At 48.6% G+C, this 26,007-nt stretch overlaps 2 protein-coding genes across 2 annotated transcripts; one reads left to right on the top strand and one right to left on the bottom strand.

Moving 5' to 3' along the window:
- Positions 1–6: 6 nt before the first annotated feature.
- Positions 7–933, bottom strand: LOC128277967 (uncharacterized). The gene is made up of 2 exons (XM_053016585.1): positions 872–933; positions 7–595 (listed from the first exon to the last, which is right to left on the bottom strand). Exon 2 carries the CDS (start codon positions 588–590, stop codon positions 90–92), a length of 501 nt encoding a protein of 166 aa, XP_052872545.1. The 5' UTR covers positions 591–595; positions 872–933; the 3' UTR covers positions 7–89.
- A 9,604-nt stretch (positions 934–10,537) lies between these two features.
- Positions 10,538–25,942, top strand: LOC128277966 (uncharacterized). Its single transcript, XM_053016584.1, has 7 exons — positions 10,538–10,628; positions 20,004–20,064; positions 21,566–21,630; positions 22,956–22,959; positions 24,645–24,671; positions 25,190–25,438; positions 25,600–25,942. The coding sequence occupies exons 1-7, from the start codon at positions 10,538–10,540 to the stop codon at positions 25,736–25,738; spliced, it is 636 nt and encodes a 211-aa protein (XP_052872544.1). The 3' UTR covers positions 25,739–25,942.
- Positions 25,943–26,007: the final 65 nt, after the last annotated feature.

Below are 26,007 nucleotides of genomic sequence, written 5' to 3'. Positions count from 1 at the left end.
AACCCGTTACTAGTGTCCACAGTGTTTATTGCCTAATATGCTTTACAAGATCGCCAGAACAAGGGTGCGCACTGGTCGGCGCCAACAAATTACTTTCCAGTCGTCCATCCGCGTTCGCGTTCCTTCGTAAGCGTAAAGTCGTAACGGTTCGGGTTTACACTGCTGATGGCGTGATTTTTAACTTCCGGAAAGAACTCCCAACCTTCATCGATCGACTGTTTCTTCAGGGCACCGGCCACGCTGAAAATGAGACCAGCCACGAGACCACTGACCACGCAGCGCTTCCAGGCACCATAAATCCCTCCGGCAGCAAACGCTCCGGCCACGTAGTTCCATCCATCGTCCGTGCCACGCAGTTTGTTTGCGGCGTACGTACCGACCGTAAACGCGGACGCCATTCCGACGAACGGTCCCGTGAAGTACATGTACCGAGCGACGGTGGGTAGGTAGCCCTTCGGTTTCGATACCATCATTACTTCAACCGTCGACCAACCGAGACCGCCGGCCAGCGCGTACTTGTTCGTCGCGACCATCTTGCCAAAGAGATCCTCGCCTTCCGGCTTGTCGTAGTAATTGGCCTTCCAGCTCATCGTGACTGTAACAGAAATGCAATGATTAAATGAAATGATTAATTTACACTAGAACTATCTAAATTTGGGTTAAACAATTGCACTATTGCGGTAGATTTGCTTCCGACATCTCGGTTGAAAAAAATCAAAACAATCGCGAAAAACCTCACTAGACGACGCCTTTGGTCACATTTTCATTGTGCAAACATTCCGAACCGATAGATTTGAATATAATCGTTCGTTCGTCATCAACAGACACCGTTTTTTATAGATATTTCCAATGTTTTGAGCTAAATACTTACGGATTTTTAGAGCAAAAGGCGAATTTTACGTAACTTATAAACCGCTGAGTCCTGATTTTGACGTTTGCCGATGCCGTCACAAACTGTCAAATCAATGTGCCTAGTGAGCGTCAAAATATTTGGCCAAAAAATGACCGGACTATGAAAAACTAAACTCAGATTTACATTTGCTCGAAGATTCAAATGAAAAATTAACTGAAAAACAATGCTGAAAAACAATGTGAGTGGAAAAAAAAACTTACCAGGGGTGTGCGTCGAGAAATGGAATTTTTTCACACACAAAAATGTTTATAAAATTTGAATGCGATTTTCTACATTGTTCAAAGTATGTGCCATTGCTAGCTATACATTTCTCCTATCTCTCTGCTAAATCATGGATTCCCAGAGGAAAGAATTCTTCGACATTTTAAGTAAACTAATTAGTCGTCGCATTTCGACTTCCTCGTAGAAAACGAAGAGCTGCTCAGCCAATACGTGTCCCATCGATGAAAATGAATGATATTCGGAAAGAACCAAGTCTGGCGAATAACACGGGGAGGGATAGCAGCTCCCATCCAAGTGATTGATAGTATCCTGAAACAGTTTTGTTTTTTTGAGCGCCTGGTGCTTGATTCCACGGACCACCAGGCGCCCCCATTGGAACCCCCTAGAATTGCATTTTGGTCATTTTTCGATCAATGCATGGTTCAAATTGATCATTTGTTGTCAGTAGCGATCGGAATTAACGTTTCCATCAGGTTTTGAGAGCTTGTGAAACACCACACCTTTCTGTCCCATCAGAAAGTCCGTTTTTTGGAGTCCTTCGACGCTTTTTTTTGTTAAGTCAAAATCGCCATTTTGAAGTTTTTTAAACCACTTAAAGCACTGCGATCTTCCAAACACAAGTCCCGACAAGCATTTGGTGCGATTCCGAAACAGCTTTCTTCAAGAGGAGCAGAAAAATAATAATCCCCGCAAAACGTCATTTTCAGGCACAAAAGTTGACATAGTTTAACCCTTTAAATGATGGGTTGCACACCGAAATAATTTATTTTTCGACCTGAAATCATTTACCTGATGTCAAAACAAGGAAATGATGAATGAACAGCAAATCTGGGAAGTCGCAATCGCCAGGTACAGCCATCTTTTTAAAATTCCGATTCTCAATGCACACACCTAGTAAACACACCGCACAGTAGGGAATTTGTATGGGAAAGGTGGACATATTTATTTGACTTTTTTCAACGTTTTTGTTTTCTTTGCATGTGGTTTGATTAAATTCAACTTTTTATGTGTAATGTACGCGTTCATGTAGATTAAATAACCTTTTTTTTCGTTATTTTAAGGATTTTAAACGCCTTAAGTATGCAATCTGCATTACACACAAAAATTTGAAGCACCATCGTAAAAGCAAATATCGAATTTTTGCTACAAATCGAATGTCTTATGAGTGTAAAAAAGGACATGAATTGATCGAAGGGCTTTACACACTCACAGGAGTTTGTGGGAATTTGAAACAAGTAATTATTACCATCCGAAGTATGCAACCCATGAACTATTATTGAACGAACATGAAACGTTTGATAGAGTACTTATTGGTCTACTTCTTCATCCAAACTTAAATCGATATTATCTACTTGGTTAAATACATGATCAATCGCGATATCGTCACTAATGTGTTCCTCGGTGATTAAAAAATTCCTCCGTGATTGTATTGCCCGAATGAATATGTCTTTTAAATTATTCTCTCTGGAAGATTTTCTTGCGTGGTTTGCCCTATCTTGTCCAAAACAATTAATCCGCGCTTCAAAAGCTTCTTCTCTCAGACAACCTAGTGATAGAGGGGTATGTAGCATTGTATCCCCAGCATGAGCCAATACTTTATGTACCGTAGCAGGTACGTAAAACCAACTATATATAAAGCCCTAAAAGTTTTTTATATGTATCTCTACGATATGTGTTTAACTTTGCGGCATTAACTACTTTCTGACAGGTAAAGGTTATTAAGCTATTCCTAAACTTTTCTATCAAATCTTTATCTACATTAGGAGCAGTACTTGCATGCTCACGATCTGAAAATATTCGACAACGTAACCTGAAGTTCTTGGTCTTGACGATCCTGTACTTTTTGGCAACCCTCCATTTTCTAAGGGTTTTTTATATAAAATACTTAACAAACACTGCAGAAAACTCAACCAACAATGAAGAGGTGAAAAACAATGCACAAGGTTGGGGGGTAATACCATTTTCAAGATTATAGTGATAGTGATTAGCATCACTATCTGGTTAGTTGTTCCACTACAAATATGGAAACACATTCTTGATTGATCAGCGATCACTGATAACACTTAGTTTACCTAAATAATAGAAAACACATAAAGGTTATATGTTTTGTATGGCCATTTCATATACTACCAGGCGACTACTACAGACCAGGCGCCTCCATTTGCATAACACGGTGTTTTCTTAAAATAAGTTAAACGATAACGTGCCGGCTCGTGCCGGGTACCAAACATGCTGGAAATAGTTCAAAAAGGCCTAAACTTTGATTGTAAGGATTCATTACCTTTCGAATGATGTATAATATAGGTATATTACCGTTGCAGTACTTTGCTAACGATCGCGTTAAAGTATCTGATAAAAGTTGGTTTTAAATCACTTTATCACTTTTTCGAATTTGATAAATGATTTCTCGGAATCTGCGCAACATGAAAGGCTAAAAATTCGGATTTGTCATAGATATCTTATCTATTTTAAGCCAATATAACTGAAACCCTCAGTTTTTGAATTGACGTATGACCGCCTTTTCCCCATAGTGCACCGCTATGCTGGAGAAAAAGAGAACGCTCATGTCTTTCTCTTTTTGATCCGGTTCCGGCGCACGGTGAATCCTTCGGAAGCCTTCAGTTGGTTCCTTGCCACCTTAGAGAACGGTTCGCTTGCCTTCGCCGCAGCGAAGGACCATGTTGTCAGGACCTAACGGAAAATTGTGAAAGTGGCGGAGTTTTCTTTTCGCGCGAAATTTGCGATTCAAACCGTGTCACGTTTGGTGCGTTTGGACAGCGCGTCTCGTTTGCCTCTCGTTTTTAATTTCAAGAAGGTTGGTGATTAAAAAGAGGAAATAATTAAAAATGAAATAAACACGGCTTAAAATAATCGTCAAAAGAGTGAATTGAAATTCTAGTGAGTGTCTAAGAAGGTCGACTAAGGACTTTTCCAATCCATTTGCTAACGAATAACTTCGGATCCGTAAGTGTCCCATATTTTGATTCAAGTGGTGCTTTGTTGTTTCCCGCCAAAGGTCACCATTCCAAAAGGTCCTTTCCATTCCCGGTAGTGTCAGAAGTCACCAACAGAATTCAAACGAAACGCCCTTTGACTCGGAAGTTCACCCGTATCAACGGTCGGAATGCACCCGCAGCGTTTGGTGAAAATTAAAACTCTTTGCCTGAGACCACTCGCCTTCGTAGCTCGTCTAATCGAAAACAGATCATTGGCGAGTGTCCGGTATCAGGAAACACTTCTGGGATCCGGATATACACACAGACGTGCGCAGATGACAAATACCCTTTGACCCGGGAAAGGCGAAACCCAATCCTTGCATGGAAATGGCAAGGCACTGTTACGGATACGTTGCGTCTGTCGGACGAGAATGTTGATCTTGTGCTGTTGTGATGTCCAGGGTCCGTAATGCTCATTGGCATCGTATTACAAATCATGCGCCTCTTGTTCCTTCTCTACCGAGCCAGCCACAGATCTAACGTTTGTTTTAAAAATATTTCTGTTCGGCCTACGGGCAGCTCCGGACGGACTGGTCCATCGTTTTCGGTGACTTGCTGGCCTCTGGAGTAAAAAAGGATGTGTCGTGAGGCTGGACAGTACGCACGGAACATGTCGGCACGTGTCTCGCCCGTGGCTGTTCACAAGCAACATTATGCATTCCGCAGCGACGGCGACAGGAACGTGACCGCAATGGTAACGAATGGCGACTGATCGGTTTTTTGTTTCGATTTTTCTCGGAAACCCGAACATTATCGTTGAACCCAACCTAATGGAGGGTGCGTTCGCGTCATGCTAGGTAATCGCATCCGATCTGTGTTTTAATTATGTTGTGGATTAAGTGTGGACCTGATAGATTAATGCGGAAAGCTCGTTTTTCGAATTCGCCAAGAAGCGAATTGTGCATAAAAAGCATAATGTTTGATAATGCGAAAACTTGGAAGGTACTAAATCACTGGCATCTGTAATCGCTGCATGGGGTGTGACATTTACAGTGATTAAATTAAAACAAACACCTCCTCCGAAAGACACCAGACACCAGAAAGCACGTGACTTGGCGGCAGCAGAAGATGGATTAAGTTTCGCGACGTGGTGATTCTTCACTTTACGCGACACGAGCTGGCTAGTGGTGGAAAAAAGGACTCTCGGCATGCCCTGCCCAAAACGGGCAGGGCCGGGAAAAAGCGAGTCCCGATAAGCCCGTTGACATCCTGTTGGTGGACAAAGCCTCTTTTACGGGCGAACCTACCGGGAACCGGATTGCAACCCTTAAGCAGGAAGGTTCCTCCGTTCACGAGCTCCACCGGATTCCTGTGCACAAACACAAACATTGACACCGCCAGTTTGGGCCGGCCGTGGAGTGGAGCCTCACACAGCCCCACACTACTGTCGTTCGGCGCGTTACCGAAACAAGCCAATTCATCTCCGAACGTCCGAAGCACTAGAAATTATGCATAACACTATGGCATGCGGCATAACCATGAGAGACGGGGGGGTCTGGGGCCCTGGTGCGACCGGTGCGGAATACAACAAGATAAGAAACTTTTGTTTCTCCTGACATCCTGCTGCAGCCCGGCATTCCCTTGTCTCCCGGTTACTTCCGTTTCGTTACAAACGGCCCTCCGGATGGAGGCGCTTGGTCGTGGCTGGCCTCGCTGGAATGGGACCAGGCCATGGCCAGGAAGCTCCGGCAGCATTGTCTTATCGTTTTGCCTTCCATGGCCATTGGTGGAAGCGATGTCTTTGGCCGGCCGAACCGAGCCAACCGAGAGTGGGGCGTGAATTCGATTAACTTTAACGAGAAGGTAAGCGATCTGAATGCCGTCCGAAGCTAGCCCAGCATTAAAGCCAAACGGGTTCAGTTTAATTTCGTGGATTTCGCCAGGTTTGTGGCACGCGGAACAATATTTGACGTGCTCGTTCGGTGTTTGTAAACCACTTGCAATTACTTACTCACGGTCGCTTTACTGCATCCGACGAGGGGGAATAAAAATGGAGCCGACGACATAAGTAATTGTTTTCCTACCCTACCGCGACTCCACAGCCGCACGCCCGGAAAGGTAGCCGGCAGCAGGTTAATAGAGAGATGTCGCTGAAAATGGCAAAAATGGTGCGTCCTTATTTTATTATGAAACCACCCCAGTGCCCGGTGCTGGAAACGTTTGGCGAAATATGCGGTTTGACTCCCACCGGAAGCCTTTCACCGGGCCCACGAGGTGTGACAGTAGAAAATATGCGGCCTATCGGAAAGTCCTGCATTGTTTTTCCGTCAGGGGGTTTCGGGTGCATTTGCCTTTACACAACTCCGAGCTTCGTGAAACCTCTGTTACGATGGTTCGGGAGCATTGAAACTTGTCAAACAAATCATTGTATAGTAAAAATCATTGTAAAAATCATTGGCTTGTAAAAATGGTCTGTCCAAAAGCCCAATAGAGACGCCTCTAAAAATCGGCAACTGTTGAATTAAGATTTCCACGTCAGTCACAAACCGTGAACGACTTTCCGGTAGGCCTCATGCCAGCGGGGCGGAGTAACCGCACAGCTTTTTAAATTAACTTACCAGCGAATGACAATTTCCGGGGCGGGCGCGCGCGCCTCCCGGAGCGGTTTCCGCCGCCGAGCCCTGCTGAGTGTGTTGCGATAAAGTTGCGATTCCGAATAAAGTGCCACCGGTACCACACGGATCCGGCTCCCCACACCCACCCACACTGAGGGAGTTTTGCGGTCTTAAACACGAAACTACGGAAAACCCGCACGAAATGGAGTGATGCCGTTTTTCCTTCTTTTTTTGACATTGACGTTTTTTGTTTTGATTTTCCGCCTTTGGAATGCGTTGCGAACGAACTAACTTATCGTTTCGCCGCGACCAGCCCAGGTCGCTGGTTGGTTTGGGTCCCGATTGCGGCATTCCGATATCCTTTTACGGTATCGGAAAATGCTTTCGATCTTATGCTAATGCGGTGCGCATCATCACGAGGCGGTGATGGATTTTCTCGGTGCCGCCTCAAGATGGGATGGGATAGAGATCTCGCCAATTTCACTAATGGCCGGGGGCGTGCAGCAAATGTAAGAAACCCCGCACAGACCATCGTCATGGCCGAAACACACCTCAGACGCGGTTCGGGACGAAGATTCAATTTTGTACCGCCCGGCCGTCGGCCGGTGTGTTGAATAATTTATCGCCTGACCACGTTTAGGGACGCAGTTTGATGAATATTTTAAAATTCGTTTTATTGTTACACCCAGCGTGGTGTGTGGTTTTTGGCCAACAGCACGCTCTCGAATCCGGTGAAAATCGGGCACACAAAACAATCCAACTATCAATAATTAAAATGTCACCCACCGGGGCCGATTGAAACTCAGTTGGAGCCGGAAAACTCTAAACGCTAGGATGTGACCAAACGAATCCGGTATGTTTTCGCCGGAAGTTGGCGGATTTCTGGCGCCGCCGTTACGATATGCTCTCACCAAATTGCAAAGTTTGGCCGCCGAAAAACAACCATTAAAAAGAACAATTCAATTTAAGTAAGCTACTGAATCGTACCGAGGACGGAACTGGAACCCGGAACTAGTTCGACCTCGAGATAAAGTTTCCAACGACATAGTCAAGTCCTCACACACACAGCCATCCGGAAGGGCCGAGCGGTTCCCATTGATCTTTGTCAGTTTGTTTGTCGTGCCAAGTGGCATATAATTTGCTCCGACTTTCCAACCTCTAGTGCCGGATCTTTGTCCCGAGATCGGGACACCGTGCCGTTCGCCGAAGGGCGAAGGGGTGCTGGGCTCTGACAAAGGCTTCGAAGAAAAAGCGCTGTGAAAAGCGAACGCGCAGAAGATCCTGTGGAATGTCACCGTTCGAGGCGGGTCTCGATTCTCCTGCAGTGGACAGTACTTTTTTATGGGAACCAACCAACCGGGGGCCAAAAAGCACCAACCCAGCTCGGTTATGAAATCCTGCATCTCTCGCTCTCGGGGCAAGAAAATCATCCGCCGTCCACCGCACGGCGGGACAAAAACAAATGGGCCCAAATGGTTCCAAGCCGCCGCCGCCGAAGGCGACTACTTTTCCCGGAATGTGAATGCGAAATTGTTTCACCGTCCCGGGCCGATTTCACCCGGACCCGGACCCTCGCCGAATCCCAGGGAAAGCCAGAATCGATGGGTGCGCCAAGTCAAGTGCTGCGGCAGCGAACCCCCCCACAACCCTGCGGTGGAACCCTGGTCCGGCGGAAGTGAACTTGATTCGGCAAAGCGAAAAAAACAGGCCGGTTCCCAACTCCGACAAAAGGTGGCGGTGGCACAGGTGAAAACAAGGAAACAAAAAGCCCAACTACACATGCTGAACAAGCCGGCCCGGCCCGGCTCGGTTCCGAATCTTATCGAACTCACCTCGCCCGAGCGGCACTGCAAATCGGCAAAGTTAAACGCTGTATAAAATTTTAATACCAATTTATGAGTAAACTTTGGCGTTTTGGCGCACCGCACCGTGCGCTCCAACAAATTGCGCTCAGGGTTTCCGGAAGCAAATGGAGCAATCCACCCTTTGGCAGGTTCTTTATCGCTTTATCCACCCGGAAGTCGCGGGGAGCCGTTTGGCACACGTGTGCCGAACGAGTGTGAATCGGGCGTTAAGTGCTGCTAAATCCGGTGAACGATTTTCGCTCCCGGTGGCGACAGGTAGAGGCAGCCACACCGGGGCAGCCGAGCGCCTAGTTAACGCCCGGGTCCTTCTAATCACGGTTAACGGTGCGCCAATCTCCCGTCAATTAACGCAACACCCGGGCCCGAATTGCAGCTCTCGCTCGAGATTGCTCAATTCCGTTCCGTTGTTGTGCGGCCCGAAGAATGAACTGAAGTTTCCGTATAATTACCAACCACGAGGCGACACACACGAGCCGAGCCGGTCCGAGATTGTGCCCACTCAAGTGTTACATTTTGTGCCGATCGTTAAGGGTTTTGTTTGTTCCATCCTTACCGGTTCACCATCCCCTCCCGAACAGGTTGTGGTGCGTTGGGCCGTTTAGGGGTTCCAATCTTTTTTTATGCTTTTGTGAGGTTTGGCTTTCGGAAGGATTTCACATACCTTTTTGCGCCCGATAAACGCACCTCAATTGGAGCATTACCAGGGGGCGGCCGATCGATCGATTGGGTCATCGGCAAACGAACGGAGGTTATTATGTTGGGGCCCCTGCATTTAGGTGTAGTATTTTGTTTTGTTTTGTATGGGATTTTATATTATTCCTCGAAGGTGCCCTATGATTGTTCCACACTGCCGTACGAGCGTAAAGCTAATCAATTCGAAGGCATCCCTTGTGCGGGGGGCCACTTTAACCTACGCACGTCGGCCCCGGACGATGTCCCAATATTTACTGTCTCTGTTTTTGCATTCATTTCAGCCCAGCCACTGAGGACACGGCTTGCAGCAAAAACAACCCCGTGACGGCTCGTCAGAATTCGGATCCGCACGGGCACGGGGATATGTTTCCGGCTGGCAGGACGCTTCAAACAACAGCAGCGGCCACAAAACTACGCATAAACAACAACAACAAACCAACAGGAACATAAACAAAAATAAAACAATTGTGCCCGGTGACCTGTGATAGAAAAAACCACCAGCGAGCGAAAGTTATCGATTGAAGTTCGCCATTTTTGGGTTTTTTCGGAAAAGTGCCGCTGATTTTGCTCCGTTGTGAATTTTCCCCGGCGCCCCACTTTCGTTCAAACCGGACGAAGAGGCGGACGGGTGGGACCTGGTCGGGCAGGTGGTAATAAAATGTTTCACATTATAACCTGCGTAGCGCCTCGGCATCGGGCGAGGTTTGACTAATGAAGCATAAATTCGTCGGTCGGCGGCCGGTCGTCCCGTGGTTTCGTTCGGTCCTTTTTGCCTCCTGCCATCCCGTCCCGTCGTCGGTGCCGCTCACGGGTGTGTTGGAACGGTCCACCCGTCCCCGGTTGGCAAATTATCATCGAAATCGACGGGCTGTGGCGTGAAGCAAAATTATTGCTCCACTCAAGTGGCGCGTTTAGCTGTGTGTGTGTTGGAATCCGTCGTGTCTCGGGTACGGGTAGTGAAAATGTGTGTCACTTTGGGGTGGCCATTGTGAGAAAAAGGGTGCCGATTAGTAGTCATCGCGAGTAAACCTGCGACGTCGTCGTCGTCGCCGAGAGGCAGAGATTAAGCCGCGCGATCAAGCTTCGTTAGTTGCGTCCCCTTTCTGTGTGTGTGTGTGTGTGGTTGTATGTGCCGGTTGAGTGTGTGCTGAAGTGAAGCAAAACACTGAACGCTTTCGCAGCAGCAGCCACCATCTCTCGAGCGTGAAACTTTTATCCGAAAACAGCGAAAATCTCAGCCCCGGTCGACGCGCTCGCCAGGCGGAGGACACGACGACGACGGCGGGCCGAAGCATGGATGGGAGGAACCGTCGGCGTCAGTTTGGCGGCCCCTGCCACTGTCTCCGGCCCCTGATACGGCTCTGGGGCGTCGTGACTGCGATCGGTAAGTGTGCTTCCGATGAAACGACGCTATCGGCCCCAGGAGAAGCGACGGCTTCTTCAGCTTCCGGACGTCGTAATGTTTTCACCCGCGCAATGGCTTTGTTGTTGACATCCGCCAAGTGGTCCGTGTCCGCGTGCGACGGGGCGTCCAGGTCCAGGAAAAATGGGAAGTCCCCGATTTCTAATTAGCTACCGCACGATGTCGATATTGATTGACAGTGAACGAGAGAGAGCCTTGCCGGGTGGTTCGCTTGTCGCAATCGAACCGAAACATCAAAGGCAGCCACCAAACATCATGTTTCCGACCGGGGACACTTTCCTATCACCGCCAACCCCCACGGCTCCCACGTCGAGGAATATTAATTCAAAGAAGACCACAAAAGCACAACATGCTCGCCCCGTGGCGCGCTGGCGTGGTTGTGCCGGGGACTGCTGCTTTGAAATGCAAGGATCTCCGTCGGTGTTCCCATTATCCGCTTTCCGCCTCGCTGATTTCGAGGTACCCTTCAGGGGCGCCGCCAAATGAGGGGGGGTCGTATGCCCCATCGTTCGCTCGTTCTCGTGTGGTCGTGATTTTGTTTTTGTTGCCCGCCACCACTTTGCTTGCAAATAATCTATTCGAATCCGTAATCCGGAACATGCGAACCGGAGCATAAAATGAGCAGAACCGGGCTTAAGCTTCTCCGGTGGCGCAGCTTCAGTTCTTGGGCAGAACTTTTCAAATGTTGTACCAAAACCGTGCGACAAGCCAAAAGTTGGTCAACTGTTACAAGTGCAACGGGAAGACGATAGATCACGTACGCAGCTGCAAAAAGGCGCCCGCTTGCGCCCGGCTGGCGAGACACATTTTTCAATTATTTTGGCACCAAACCCCGGAAAGCGGTAGCCCGGTGCGTGTGCACCGGACCACGCTACTTTCGGTCTCGTTTGCTCCTGCAACCGACCGGCAGCTGTGACTATAAATTGTAAAATAATTTACGATTCCACGGTTCAGCGTGCACCGGTTAGCGAAACCATCATTCTGTACCACGGCAGGAGGGGATTCGATTTGGGGATTTGGATTTTTGTTTGTCCACCGCACGATGCGCCGTGGTAAAGAGTGTGGGTTGGGAAACAATTCGGCTCCAAAGGCCACGTGCCCGAACGGGCACGAATTATGCCGGAACAATCTGCACGGAATTAATGGTGATTTTGATGGCACGCGGCCTCTCCAAATAGTAATTCCCGGGAATGATGGCTGTAAATCACGCCACTCTGCGCCACTGCCAACGGGGGCTCCGGCAGTTATTAACAGTGCAGTACAGTTTAATAAATGCACACGGTTTCGTAATGCGCAAAGGGTGCATTGTTTGCGAGCGTGTTCTTCGAACGAGAAACGAGATGCAGTTATGCGGCGTCGTTACGTTACGTCGACCAGATCTCCTTCGCCCTCGACATTGACCTCACATGGGGCTCACGGCGGCTTGGGCCCCGGCATTGCATCTCGGTGACCCACCGCCCGGTTGACTAATGCGTGCCTCGTTCACCCGACTGATGCGCAATTAACAAGCAAACAACAACGAAAGTCAATCATTCGACACTCACCCCGGTGATGGATCGGCTTGGCTGCGCGGCCCTGGTTCCTGCCCAGGTTTAGGTGCAAATTTGCGTAATTGTCGTTTCGTTCGAACTCATCGCTTTCGCACACCGTACAACGTGGCTGCGTCGGCAGCGTGACCCGAGCCCATGAACGATGCAATGTTGGCGTTCGGTGGTTCTTGGGGCGACGCGACGACGATATTTGTCAAGGAAAATATTGCTTTCAACGGCATCAATAAAACCCAAGCGTAGAGCCCGATTTCCGAGTCTGTCGGCACTGCAAAATGTGCCATTTACCACGGGGCACTGTCACGGGTCGTCTTGAAGGACAAGAGGGCGCCGTCCCGAGCGCCGAGTCCTGGTTGTCTCCTCGTCGGTGCTCACGTGCTTTCTCGAGCGACCGTTTGTCGTCGGCAGGACCGGACAGATTGGACAGTGGAAATGTAATAGAAGTCACGCCCAGACGGGTGTGATTTGATAGCGATCTATGGCCACGGTTGACCATTGCCGGTGCCGGAATGGAGGCTGTGAATTATTTTCAAGAACGAATCGAATGGTTTGCTGGTGCTCATTATTTTCACAATTCACCAGAAATTGGGCTGGACGTGCACGAGGGACGTGGTACCGTACGAAGCATTTGTAACAAGCGGTCACAGTGCCACGGCCCCATGTACCTTGGGCTTTTCTGTGTCGGGAAAATATGCTTTGGGAGCAGAATGGATGGATAATTTGGCCCAAGCATCATTGCTTTAAAATCTGTCATTTGAGGGAGAGTTTTGAAGCCAAACGATATGCTACTTACCGACATCAATATGCTCGATATATGCTCGATTTTCTCACAAAAAAGAATCAAAAACAGTGCGACCAAAACAACTAGGACTTTTTCATGCCTGCTTGGATTGGATGAATCGAAATGCTTGACCCAAAAACTAAACCACTGTTTGTGTGCCACCAGCCCACCGTAACTCCAATCACGGAGCGTGTGACGTCCGAAAGTACGTCCAATATCCCTGCCGCCAAGCACTCCATTACGACTCGTTCCACACGGCCGAGCCGGGACTCGGGAGGGACATAAATTTGGAACCCCGACAGGGACCCCTGGGTTCGGGGGCAATCGAAACAAATGAAATTAGTCTACAAGGAGCAAAACTTTCGCCACACTTTCCCCCGATGCTCTTTCCGTCGCCCATGACCATCGTGTGGCCACCGGACGCTCCAGGATTACAAATTGCACCCCACACAGAGAGGGAGCCCTTTCGGGAAGGGACACGGTACCGTTACTTTGTTACACGTCCCGGCCCACCGAGGTGGTAAAGTTAATCAATCACTCGAACGGTGCGAACGGTGGCCCCGTTAATAAACCGCATCATCTAATTTTGTCACTGTCTGCGCCCGACACTCTGGAGAGGAAAACTTGGCCAGCGCCCCATACGCTAGGGTGACATAATTTTGAGTTTAATAAATACCTCATATCGTACCAGGATCGAAAGGGGGGTTTCCTCGGGGCTTTCGGGATGCTCGGCCCAAGAAACTCATCTCTGCAAAGTCGATCAAAGCTGTGTTAATTTATTTACACACATCCCGGAACCCAAATTGGGTCCGTGGACGGAGTAGCCAATTCTGGTGCCTTATTGGAAAAGTTCACCACCGAGCTGCACCAAACTTTGGGCACCGGCACAAGGATCGGCCCTATTTGTTGCACGCACAGCCTTCAATGATTATGAGCGCACGGAAGCCACGCTTTTAGCTGTTCAAAAGTGACGGTTCAAACCCGTAACCGGAAGTGGTGCCACACTAGACGATCCGCCGGTACTCGACACGGGCCCTGCGTTATGCAAAATTCACATGTCGTTAGAATGTAATCAGTTTCCAACGGGTGACCGGACTCCGGACCGGCATTCAGGCGGCTATTGGATCCCGTCTGTTTCATCTCTCAGGAGCAGGAGAATAGTTTTCCCTCACGCGGGTCGCGAGTGTGTGTGTGTGTGGCACACACACCCAGGTGGCGCAACAAAACAGCCGCACTCGACCGACCCGACGGTCTTTTGTGGGAAAAGAAGTCACACAAAAAATAACCCTTCTGCGGGTGGCCTTAAGGATGTCTTCAACTTAATCCCGTGCACCCGGGACGCAACCTGGGCACTCTCCTCCCGTGGCGGTGGCTTCTCTTTGGAGTCGTCCCGGGTGGATGGCCGGAAAATTATGTATGCACTTCAAAATTAAAAATGTATGCCCAGGCCGGGCGAACCAGCGGAAGCGAAACGGACCTAGGTTCCACGAGCAGGAAATCCTTTTCCTTTCTGCAGCCTTGTTTCCCATTGCAGCGGGGGAGCACTCTTTTCGAGGCGTCGGCGTCGTTTAAGAACGCAGGAAAATGCACCACAAACCCGCCACAAAAGTGGGCCGCCTTCGGATGATGAATTTTATGAATAAATAAACCGCTCCGGACGATGATAAATGGAGCGGTGTGAGTGGAATATTCAGTTGTTCGCGACCGAACAATCCGGTTCCTGGGTTCCATAAGCGGCTGCCGCGGAAATCGGTCCGTGTGCCCTTAATGTGACATATTTCACCCTAAAGTTGTCCACCTGACCACCAAACGGACCCGACCCCGGGTTGTGTGAAACATTCAAACGGCAGAGGGACGATCGCACCCGCCGGCTCCAAGATCCTTCTGAAACAGTTCTCTGCCACAGATACTGTAGCGCGTCTTCCGAAGCTCTCTCGTGCACGGAAGCCGCCTTTGACGTTATCCTTTTCATTAATCTCACACACGCACACGACTGTTTGCGCAAAGTCCTAGGCGAACCGGTAAACGAAACCGGGTTGAAACCCCCGTCGAAATCACATTTCCTTACGTTAATCCGCCATCCTACATGGTTCTAGGGGCTTTTTTTTCTCCTTCGGCCGCCTTCTCCGTGCATTAATTCCTTTTAATAACCTCTGCCGTTTGCCGAGTTGTGTGTCCGGAAGGAACGCCACAGAAGCCGTGCCCCAGCAGCAGCGCGGGTTGAGCTGCTTGTGTTTGAAGATCCTTTTTTGCTTTCGGGGTACATCAAGGTACATCCTTTGTACGCGAATTCACACAGCGATGTTTTGTTGATGTTCCGCAAGTTCGCACAAAGTGCTCCGCAGTGAACCGGGGATTGTATGCTGCCGACAGGTTCCCGTGCTAATTAGTTCCGCAGGCAGACAGGCGGACGAACGGACGGAGCGGTTGATTTCCTTGTCCTTTTCAAAAAACATTCCCATTAATTATGGCGCGCTCAACGTGCCTGAAATCCCGAACCAGTTAACGGGATGGTTCGCCAGGATTCCTTGCGCTGAAACGGACACTAACGAAGGCAGCACTCGGCGTGGTCGTGGACCGTGGAGCTGGTTCTACTGAAAGAATGATGAACCTTTTAGTTCACTCAACCAATCGTGGATTATCAAACTTCGCTTGAAGAAAGAGAATTTCTGCCATCCCTAGCCCTGGCTGCATCCTTAATCCTTCGCGTAGGACGAGGTGCGTTTAATCGGGCGGAAAAAGTGTGTCACGAGTTTGATGGCAGCACCGGCGGGGAGGGGGCAGTTCATAACGTTGCCCACCCAGACCGCAACCCGCTAATGCTATTGATTTATCGAACAAATTGTGCACAAGATTGTGCCACCGTTGCGGTGCCGGTGGCTTCGGTTGACATCCCGCGAGGGCAAGGACGAGAGCGGGTGTGCGTCGGGACCGTTATTTATGTGCTAACAAGTGTCAGCTGCAGTGTCTGCTGCTCGGGGTTAACCTTACGCCACGGCCAGGATGGAGTACGCCCCGGGCAAAGAAACAATCGAGCCGAGCCCGTGAGGTTTGGTGGACGGAACGAAAGGACGAGCGAAGAAAATGTCGTTCCGATCGGTGAGCACCCGCCGACAGATAGTGCATTTTCGCTTCATTTCGCCGTCTTTCTCGCCGTTCCGGGCCGCTCGCCGTACCGACAGGGACGATACAGGGCGCACCCGCAAAGGTTCACCTCCCTAGCGATGGGACGGATTTAACTGGGACCATAAATAAATCACGGCCCCATGCTGGCCGCGGTGCGCGTCCTATGCATTCGGATCGCCAGCCGCGGCCCTTTATTTACCTCCCCGTCGCTGAGGATCATCGTTCCCCAATTCTTTTGTTGTTTTCGCTTCAACCGATGCTTTTCGGGCGATGAAATTTAGTCAACAATCCGATGATTTATGTTCCGTCCGCGAGTGCGTGGCCCGACGGGACAGGACCGGAATAAAACTTTGCACGAAGCCGCGTGTTTCCGCTGCGCCTTAACGCGGTGCGCGTTTTCGTCCAAATATTGCCACTTTTGCCACAACAGGATCCCGCATCATCAGCGGATCGGTCCCCCAGACCGACTGCGTCACGTCACTGACTGGCTGCTGACTGGCTGCTGATGATGCAATGGCGGTGGCGTGTGCTTAAGTGATTTCGGTTTAAGTGAAACGTTGACACGTGACAGTGTCACTTTCGTGCACCGAACGCAATCTGTTGAGAGCTTTTGCTGTGGGTGGGTGACCGCGAAAGGCTTCGCGTGGGTGAATGTTTCGCGAAACAGGGCTTAATACCCACGATGGCAGCGCGAGAAGCACCAGCAGTAGAAAAAAACTCTGTGTTTAATTTATCTTTGAACCGTTTGTTAAGTCAAAACCACCCCATCTGTTGTTGGAATTGCTTCAATTTATGGGACATTCCCGCGAATAGAGCTTAGGCTGTATCTGGAAATTGTGTTGCAGGCAACACCGGTTCATTCAATTACTTATCCCAAATGCACCTTAAAATGTCAGATATTCTTTCGTACGGTTGACATTACTGGCATAAAATAAAAAGGACCATCAGAAGCGTCCATCCGAAAAGGATTAAATATGGAGCTTGTTCGAAACATTAAACTCTTTCGAAGGAATGTTGATGAACGCTTCATCAACGTGCTAAGTTCAACTCCTACCCGACGTCTGTGCGCCCTTGAGTAGTATTTTCAATCTCTTGGCCTTGATAGAAGAAAGCAAGAGTCTAATGTCTTAGGTACAAACCCTTCAGTTTACTGCCAAGAGCAACTCGATCCACACTGTCTCAATTGCAACGTGGCCGAAGTGCTCTGGACCAGAAGTGGACAACTCAATTTAAGTTTGATTTACATTTTCCCTTCCCCAGACTGTAGGAAGTTTTCCGATTCATTCACCCAATAGATTTAAACTCGATTTAAATTAAATGTTCCGACAGCTCCAACCGACTAACTAAACATTCCTTTCCCAGGGCCGGGCTTTTGGATACTTTTAACCTTCCCACGGGTGGCGTTCCTTCGAGTGATTACATATTCAAACCCTGTCGGCGAAGGGGTTGCCGCTGCTTCCGGTGTTCCGATTCCGGTTTCCGGGTTGAAAGTATTTTCATTTGTTCTGCACCCGGGTTCGCTTACCCCCGTCGGGATCACGCACACACACACACACACACGTACGTCACGGTACTATAAGCTGTTCCATCACCGGGGGTGGGAAACTCCTGGACCCGTGCCAATTCGATGTCAGAACAATGGTAATATTAGACAAGACCGTCTCGGTCGACTAAAGTTTTCCACGGACCCCGGTCCTCTTTCGGTGCCGTGTGGAAAGTGTGTTCAGTACTGTCTGCCACCGGCTTCAAACGATCATACGGCGGGCCGGACACACATTTTGCTCGTCTTTCCGGCTCGATGATGGCCCCACCAGCTGGCAGCATCGTTCGCAATCGCCACCCCAAAGGGCGGGAAATTGTTTCGAAAATCCGTTGACAGCACACCGCGGGTCATTGTTGTGCCAGCCCGGCCCCGGAAGCCGGAGGTAATTTCTGTTGCTGGCCAGCGAAGAAAATCTGCACCGAATTGCAGCGCGCGTCAAAACTTAATTACGTTGCAGTGACGGCGGATGACAGATGTGCCCCGGGTTAGCGCAAGGCAAGGCTCTGGGTCCTTTGGCGGCTCGCGAAAAGAATAGGACAGAAGTGCGCCCGACAGCCAGCCCGCACTGGCAGTGGAAGATGTGACGATGGGAGCGAAATTAAATTTATATCACAAAAGGCAGTAGCTTGGGACATATTTTTCTGCCATTGCGCTCTGCGAGTGGGACCATTTTCCTTTATCGCGAGGGTGAGCTTTTCATTGGGAAAAACTCATTCATTAACGGTCGCCTTGGGCCGAGCGTAATGGGCCTTCATCATGTGATGGGGCTCCATTTTGCGTGACGCAGGTTTTAATGGGCACTTTAATCTCACTCGGGGCCCTCTGGAACTTTGAAAAAAAAAAACAACAACAAACTGGATGCCACACGCACTTGAGAAGGACCCTTTTCCATCCTGTGCCGCCAGTGATGCCGATGGCCAATAATCTTAGCATAGAATCGCTGTTTGGCCGTCCATTCCAAGCGCGTGCTCAAATTAGTGGCAAACAGGAAAAAAAAAACTAGAGCTGGCCACTTTCAAACTACCGAAAACCGAGGAAAAAACGCCGTAAATCTTTGCCAAAGCTTTTAAGCTTCCGGCCCGATGCCGACTCCTCGCCTACATCCATTAGACACTCCCGACGTGTTACTGGCCACAGACCGCAATCCATCGATGGAAACAGCTGATGTACCAGCGCCAGAACCGAACGGATGCCCAACCGTCTACCGAAAGGCAAAAGGCCCACCAAGAACAGCTCCGCACGACGGAAATTAAATTCTCTCCCTCTCTCTCTCTCTCGGGGTAGTAGAAAGGGGCCCGCCATCACCCACCATCAACGGTACATTCCTCGGGATGGGTGGGAGGGCCAATTTGTGGCAGTGAAAAGTTCAAATTACGTTTACGTGCGATTCGGTTTAGAGGAGCCGGCGCCTCCGGCTACCCAGCGGCACCGTGTCGTTCGATGTGTTGTGCGATGTGAATGTTGATTCTGGCGTTGATTCCACGCCGAAGGGTATCCGACACGATCCTTGCCCTATCCTCTGGTGTGTGTGTGTGTGTATGTGTTAGTGCATGGTTTTTAATTTGTTTGCCATGAACCGCATTTTTTACATTCCAGTGAAGGTTTTTTCATTAATCGAGAGCTTGATACGCAAACCATTGTGGACATTGAAATTGATGTATTGATAAACCAGGCAGGGAAATGGGAAAAGGTTAAGAGGAAAATGTGCAGGAGTAAAATAAGGATAAACTGGACCGAGAGGCGTTATTCAAATAATGTGGAAATTTCAAACAGAATTTTATTTTTTTAATCAAATAGAATCAAATAGAACGAAAATCAACAGAGTAGGAAAAGCATAAAACAAAGTATTGCTATCAATATGATTGCTGCCAAATAATTAATAATAATAATAAATATTAGTACTTGATGGTTAACGCTACTATCAACAGCTATAATCATTACAGCAGCAAACGCCTTTAATAACATATGCAGCATCAGGTTAGCAAAACTATATCGTATCACTTAGAGGAAAACTCGGATTCATTCTCAACAAGTTCCTAAAATCAATTTTAATCTTCCCGCTCGGGGTACAATACATTGGAAATCTACGAAATAAGTGGAACTATTCAAGCTACACCTTACCAAATAAGTTTCACGTTAGAATGAGAAATGCCGTTCGAAACACAATTCGTTATCGGAACACCTGTTTAGTTGGTAAACTGTTCATAGTTTGCTTACCAATAAGTAAAAATAGGTTCAGCTTGGGCACAGTTAGAGGGGAGGTTTTGCCCAACTTCTAATCTGTTGACTCGAATTTGTATTTCTAAAATATCATTCCTTCTTTCTTTCCATTTTTCCAGTGGTCAGCGGCGTCGGAATAGACATAATGGTCCACGGTTACACTGCAGGTGTTTATATTATGTAAGTTCCTTCCACCCATCCAGAGTGCTACCCTCGCATCCCAAGTCCTGCGCGGATACTGCAAAGTTTCATGTTGTCTGCCGATCCAGATACTAGGTTTTGCATCGTAACCGGGCCGGTCGGTGGTTGAATGGGGCAGCTTCCAGAAGCGGCATTTAATGTAGTCCAGTACAGTATACAATCCACTCTACTCCACAGGACAGGGCTTTCTCTTGTTCCTGCAGGATGGTGCGAGTTGTAATTGCTTCGTGCAACTGGCCGAGAATAGTGGCCGAACAGTGTAGTAATTGTTTTCTCGTGCGATCCACTTCCCACATTCCTGGGGTGTGCAGTTGAAAGTTTCTCAAAGCGATTCACAACTTCTGCCGTGCGGCACCACTTCCGATGGCGATGATCGTTAGCAGATAATTTCGGGGGCCAATTTTACCAGTGACCAGCTCGGGCACGCATTGCAGAGACCGGAACAGGTGTTCCGGGATGTAGTCAGTGCCAAAGTTCCGACAGTAATAAGTACTGTTGGAATATTGGATGTGGTGTTTAGTGTTCTGTAACAATCAGAAACAGACTTACTATTTACAGTTCTGGTTGGCGACTGTTTGTGAGAAAATTATCAGTGTTTTAATACAATGTTGAGATTTATCATTCATTTACGAAATTTAATCTGCAGTGACCTGAACGCACAAAACTCCAGGCAATTAGGATTTATATGGCAATCTGAACCCATGTAAAATAATCCGTTGCAGGCCGGCGAAGAAAAATGTGTCGCATAGACCCTAAATTATGCTAAACACCCTTGCCCCTGCATCGTGCAGGGTTGTAACTTCGACATGCTGCCGCTTCAAACATTAGCGCAGTGTGCAACCGATGTTTGCTGCATCTTTGACGCATCATTAATTAACTGTCCAACCCCAGTGGCCTACGGGGTTCGACCCCCGGGCCACCGGGTCACGCACACGTAACGCAATGTCATCACGTACCCCAAGGTCGTTCACCTCTGTTGCCCGGACTTGATCAGCATAAACACGAAAGGGTAGATTGCGGTGACCGCCGTGTGTAATCATCGTAATGAATTGGCAGAAGGGTACAGTTCCGGTTTTGTCCTAATTATTTTTCCGCTTCCGTGCCCGAGATGGGGCGGTTTTCATGACACGAATTGTGTGTCAGCAAATGTTACCAAATCCGCCAAGATTGCTGCAAACGCAGCCATAATCGCTTTTTCGTTCCCTTTTTTCCGGGAACAGCAGCACGACTGTAAAACTGGTGCATCGAAACAAGAACTTGGATCTTTTCATTACATTCCCATTAGCCGTCCCTCGTCGAGGGAACGTTTTCCCGAGACTTTCCACGTGCGCCTTTCTAGGGAAACTTTTCCACTCGCTTTGTTCCGGCGCGTTTTATTTATATACACACCCGCTTCCGGTTCCCCGCTTCCGATGTCCTGTGTGCTGGCAAGTTTTTTGTTGTTCATCATCCACCCCGTTTTGTCTGTGTGTCGTTTCAGAGTTGCCTCCGTAGTTATATTCGTACTGGAAATCAAATGGCTCTTCACGCTGTTCATAGTGCTGTGTACAAAGTAAGTTTTAAAAATAGCTACTTCCGGTCTCACCCGTCGCCGTCGTCGTCGTTCCGGCACCGGAACCAACCGGGCTTCCGATTGTAAGGAAGGAAACAAAAACAGGGACACACGGGCACGGCACCGAGAAGATTCCGACGTCTGCTTTCAGAGTTTCGAGTTTCTCTACGACAAAAAAAGGATACCGGAGCAGAAAGAAGTTTTACTTCTCTTTTCCCGAGTGCTATATATCTTCCGTTCCGCGTGGGAACCATTCGAATGGGGTCAAGCGAACGTTGTTTATGTTGGCCGTGCCCACGAACCGGAACCGAGCTGATAATCATCTTCATCGTAAGGTTTATCCGATTATCGTGTGGCCGGGCTCGAGATAGGCAATCGTCTGCAAACGAAAGGTGTTCGCTTTTCGTGTCCCTAACCGAGGACTAACAAGGTTCAAGATAAGTCACACAGTGCGCGCACTACAGGGTGCAGTTTTGAAACGCTTCTCAATTAAATCCACTTCGTCCTTCGCTGGCGACAGCTATCGGCTTTTTACACTCCAAACGTGCTCTTCCTTCGTTTCGGAAGGGGTCGCAAAACGATCATTATTACTCGGTGAGGGTGCCGCGGTGGGTGGATAGGCAATGCATCAACCCGGTCGCGCGGCCCACCATGTGTCGGTGTGTTCTTCCGGTAGATTTAACATAACATTAAATCTGCTCACTCATTCATCGCACTCATTTACATCGAGCCGGCTGGCGACTCGCCGGAACGGCATGTATCCGGCAGCCGGTTTTCGTAAATCATTCACCACCCGGACCACCATAATCATCATCGCGCCCGCTCGGTCCCCACCAGAAAAGGCGGAAATTTCAACGGTGCAGAGCGCGGTAACCGTGCGAGCTTTACTCGAGCTTTATTGTTCCGCTCCCTAAACCCCGTGGCAAGGGACGCCTCTTGCGATCAGCATAAAACTGCATAAACAATGTGCACTTAGGTGTATTATGCTGCCCTGTGTCGCGCGTCCTTTAGGCGTCGGGCATGGAATAAGGGCACATAATCTATCACCCCGCCGTAGCCACAGCAGTGTGGAACACTTGGCAAATTTCGGCGACGCATGTAGGACATTCACGGAGCGTGCCCGCCCGAAGCACGACGACGACGGATTCGACGGGCGCCGCCGTGGACCCGTGATAACTTTGGGGTCTTGTGATAAACGCCACAGGAGGGCGAAGGAGCGACCGTTACGGGGCCGTAAATCGAGTCCCGCTCCGACACTCTCGAGAAGCATATGGTTGGCCATCCATAGCTCTTTGACCCATTTTCGGTGGCGCACAAGTTTGGTTAAATCTAGCACGAATTATGTTTGGAGGGTTCGCAGAAAAGTTAAACAACAAAATGGACCACAAGTTTCTTTATTTACTAAAACATGAAGGTTCATAAGCGGCGCGTGAATACTAGGTCTATACGTTGAGAAGTGAACTGTTTTTAACACACAAAAGTTGTTTATAAAATTTTTATGCGATTTTCTATTTTATTCAAAGTATGTGCCATCGCTAGCTATACATTTCTCCTATCTCTCTGCTAAATCATGGATTCCCAGACGAAAGAATTCTTCGTCTTTTTAAGTAAACTAATTAGTCATCCAATTTCGACTTCCTCCTAGAAAAACGAAGGGCTGCTCAGCCAATACGTGTCCCATCGATGAAAATGAATGATATTCGGAAAGAACCAAGTCTGGTGAATAACGCGGGGAGGGATAGCAGCTCCCATCCAAGTGATTTGATAGTATCCTGAAACAGTTTTGTTTTTTGGGGCGCGTGGTGCTTGATTCCACGGCCTACTAGGCGCCTCCATTGTTGATAAAAAATGGGCTTTTTGGTTGTTTTTCAATCAATGCATGGTTCAAATAGGGCATTTGTTATCAGTAACGATCGGAATTAACGTTTGCATTAGGTTTTAGGAGCTTGTGAAACACCACAGCTTTCTGTCCCATCAGAAAGTCCGTTTTTTGGAGTCCTTCGACGCTTTTTTTTGTTAAGTCAAAATTGCCATTTTGAAATTTTTAAACCACTTAAAACACTGCGATCTTCCAAACACAAGTCCCGACAAGCATTTGGTTCGATTTCGAAACAGTTTTCTTCAAAAGGAGCAGAAAAATAATAATCCCCGCAAAACGTCATTTTCAGGCACAAAAGTGGACATAGTTTAACCCTTTTATTGATGGGTTGCACACCGAAATAATTTTTGTTTCGAACTGAAATCATTTACCTGATGTCAAAACAAGGTAATGATGAATGAACAGCATAACTGAGAAGTCCCAATCGGCAGGTACAGCCATCTTTTTAACAGTTCACATCTCAACGTATAGACCTAGTACATTGATAGCGCGAATACCTTCCGAAGTGGCAAGGGGATTCCACCTAAGGGGGCTACATAATTTCGAGCACAATCACAATTTCGGGCCGAGTGGCTCGGGTGGCTTTCGTCCTTATCGCATCGGGCAAACCCCTGCGGGTGGGCAAATAACTTCACCACCGAGACAGAGGCCGATGCGAGCCCGGGAAATCATCACCCGGCGCACGCCACGGAATGTCGATCAAATTTACGCTTGGCCGGTTCCGGAGAAAGGCCGGACCACCAGAACCAAAACGGACAAACAAAAGACAAAACAAACTTATGCTCGCTCGGATAGTTTCGGCTTGGGAACGGATCTACCCGAGGATGGCGGGGATGTTCTTTTGTGGCAAACCCCGACCGACCAACAGATGGACAACAATGGGGCCCGCCAAGGCGAGCGAGACTCGGGGGAGCGATGGGTTATGACAGCTTTGGGTCGAAATGCTTCCAAGAAATTTTACTTCTGATGTCTGCCAGTGGGCGGCAGGATTGGAATGGTGCAGAGCAGAATGCTTGAGCCGAGCCGACTCCCTCCCGGGAGGGTGATTCGCCTCGGTGCGCGAGGTGCTGCCGAGGGCGAATAATGTTTCAATTAGTTTGTTCAAACAATTGAACTTTCTGTCTCCAGTAATGTGTGTAATGGTGGGAATCTGTGGTGGCCTGGAGGCGGCGCAGTTTGCAACAACCACTTCATGTTGACTGAAGTTTGAATTAAATACTCTGGGTGATTTGATCCGCTTGTTCTTGCAAACGGTGTGCCTAATTGTCCTGTCGATAAATATTGATACCCGACACGTTCGTCGTTAACAGTAATGACCGTCTGGCGGTGAGCGGTGGTCCCATAATTACATTCCGCGTGGTAACGGAAGGATCATGTACGTGGCCAAATAACACGCGAAACAGACAGCGACCGCGGGCGGTTACACTAATCTTTGTATTTGCGCCCGTTTGCGGCTGTTTGCATAATCAAACTGCTGAATGATTCGGATCGGCTCCTAATTGTTAAGGCTAATTTTGCAATTACATTAAACGATCCTTAATTAGGTGCTTGGGATCCGTGCCGGAAGTAATGGAAAAGTAAAACACAGTTTCAAGCGTGGGAAGATTATGTATTTAATGTAATTGAATTACCGGCGATTTTGAAAATGCTTTCAATTCTTTCGCTCATTCCAGTAACGACTACTCCTCCCGCTGCTATCGGTGCTGGAGCATATGCCGATTCTGCGGAGGTTGGCACCTAACCTTTCCCTACGTGGCCTTAGGCGTTGCGCTCATCCTGTGGCCCCACCGGCTGTGGCTGAGCCACGTGGCGGGCGGATTGCTGATCGGACTGGCGCTGCTGCGGCTGTTAACGGTTTGCAAGTTTCGACCGCACGATAAAGACGATGAGCTTCTCAATCATTTCGATGAGCACGTGGATAGGTAGGTCTCGCATCTGACCGGCCCCGAGGCTGGGTCGGGAAATTAAATTATGAACTTCGAAATTAATTTCGTAGCAAGCATGCTAATCTGGAGCATAATCTGTAGAAGCCATTGAAAAGCTGCCTCGTTTACTAATCTGAACATGTTATCCTTCAAAACAGGTACGACAATCTGTCCGATGTGCTGGTTGATGATTCGATGCCCGAACTTGGGCAAAGTTTGGAGGACGAGGACCCAGACGAGGATGATGATGACAACGTGGACGAAGATGATGTTGCCATGCACGGGGTGGACATTTGACCCGATCTGCCCGGAAGAAGACAGTCCGTGATAGCCGTGAGACGATGCATGAACCAGAACTACGAAAAGTTGGACAACGATTGTGACTGTGATGTCATCAAATAGGCCAGCGTTCTGTGGCGAGTTTTGTAAATAAAGAAAGCCCCCCTTTTGTGCGATTGTAGCGTCGAATCCGTTGTACGCTTTGCGTGCGAGGCGCTGTTGGAGCGTTCAAATAAATATTTTATCAACCATTCCAGTTTATTACGTTACGAATGATCGAATACCGC

This window comes from Anopheles cruzii, chromosome 2 (genome assembly GCF_943734635.1).
Source record: "Anopheles cruzii chromosome 2, idAnoCruzAS_RS32_06, whole genome shotgun sequence".
NCBI classification, from domain to species: domain Eukaryota; kingdom Metazoa; phylum Arthropoda; class Insecta; order Diptera; family Culicidae; genus Anopheles; species Anopheles cruzii.
This window is presented reverse-complemented; position numbering and strand designations above follow the sequence as displayed.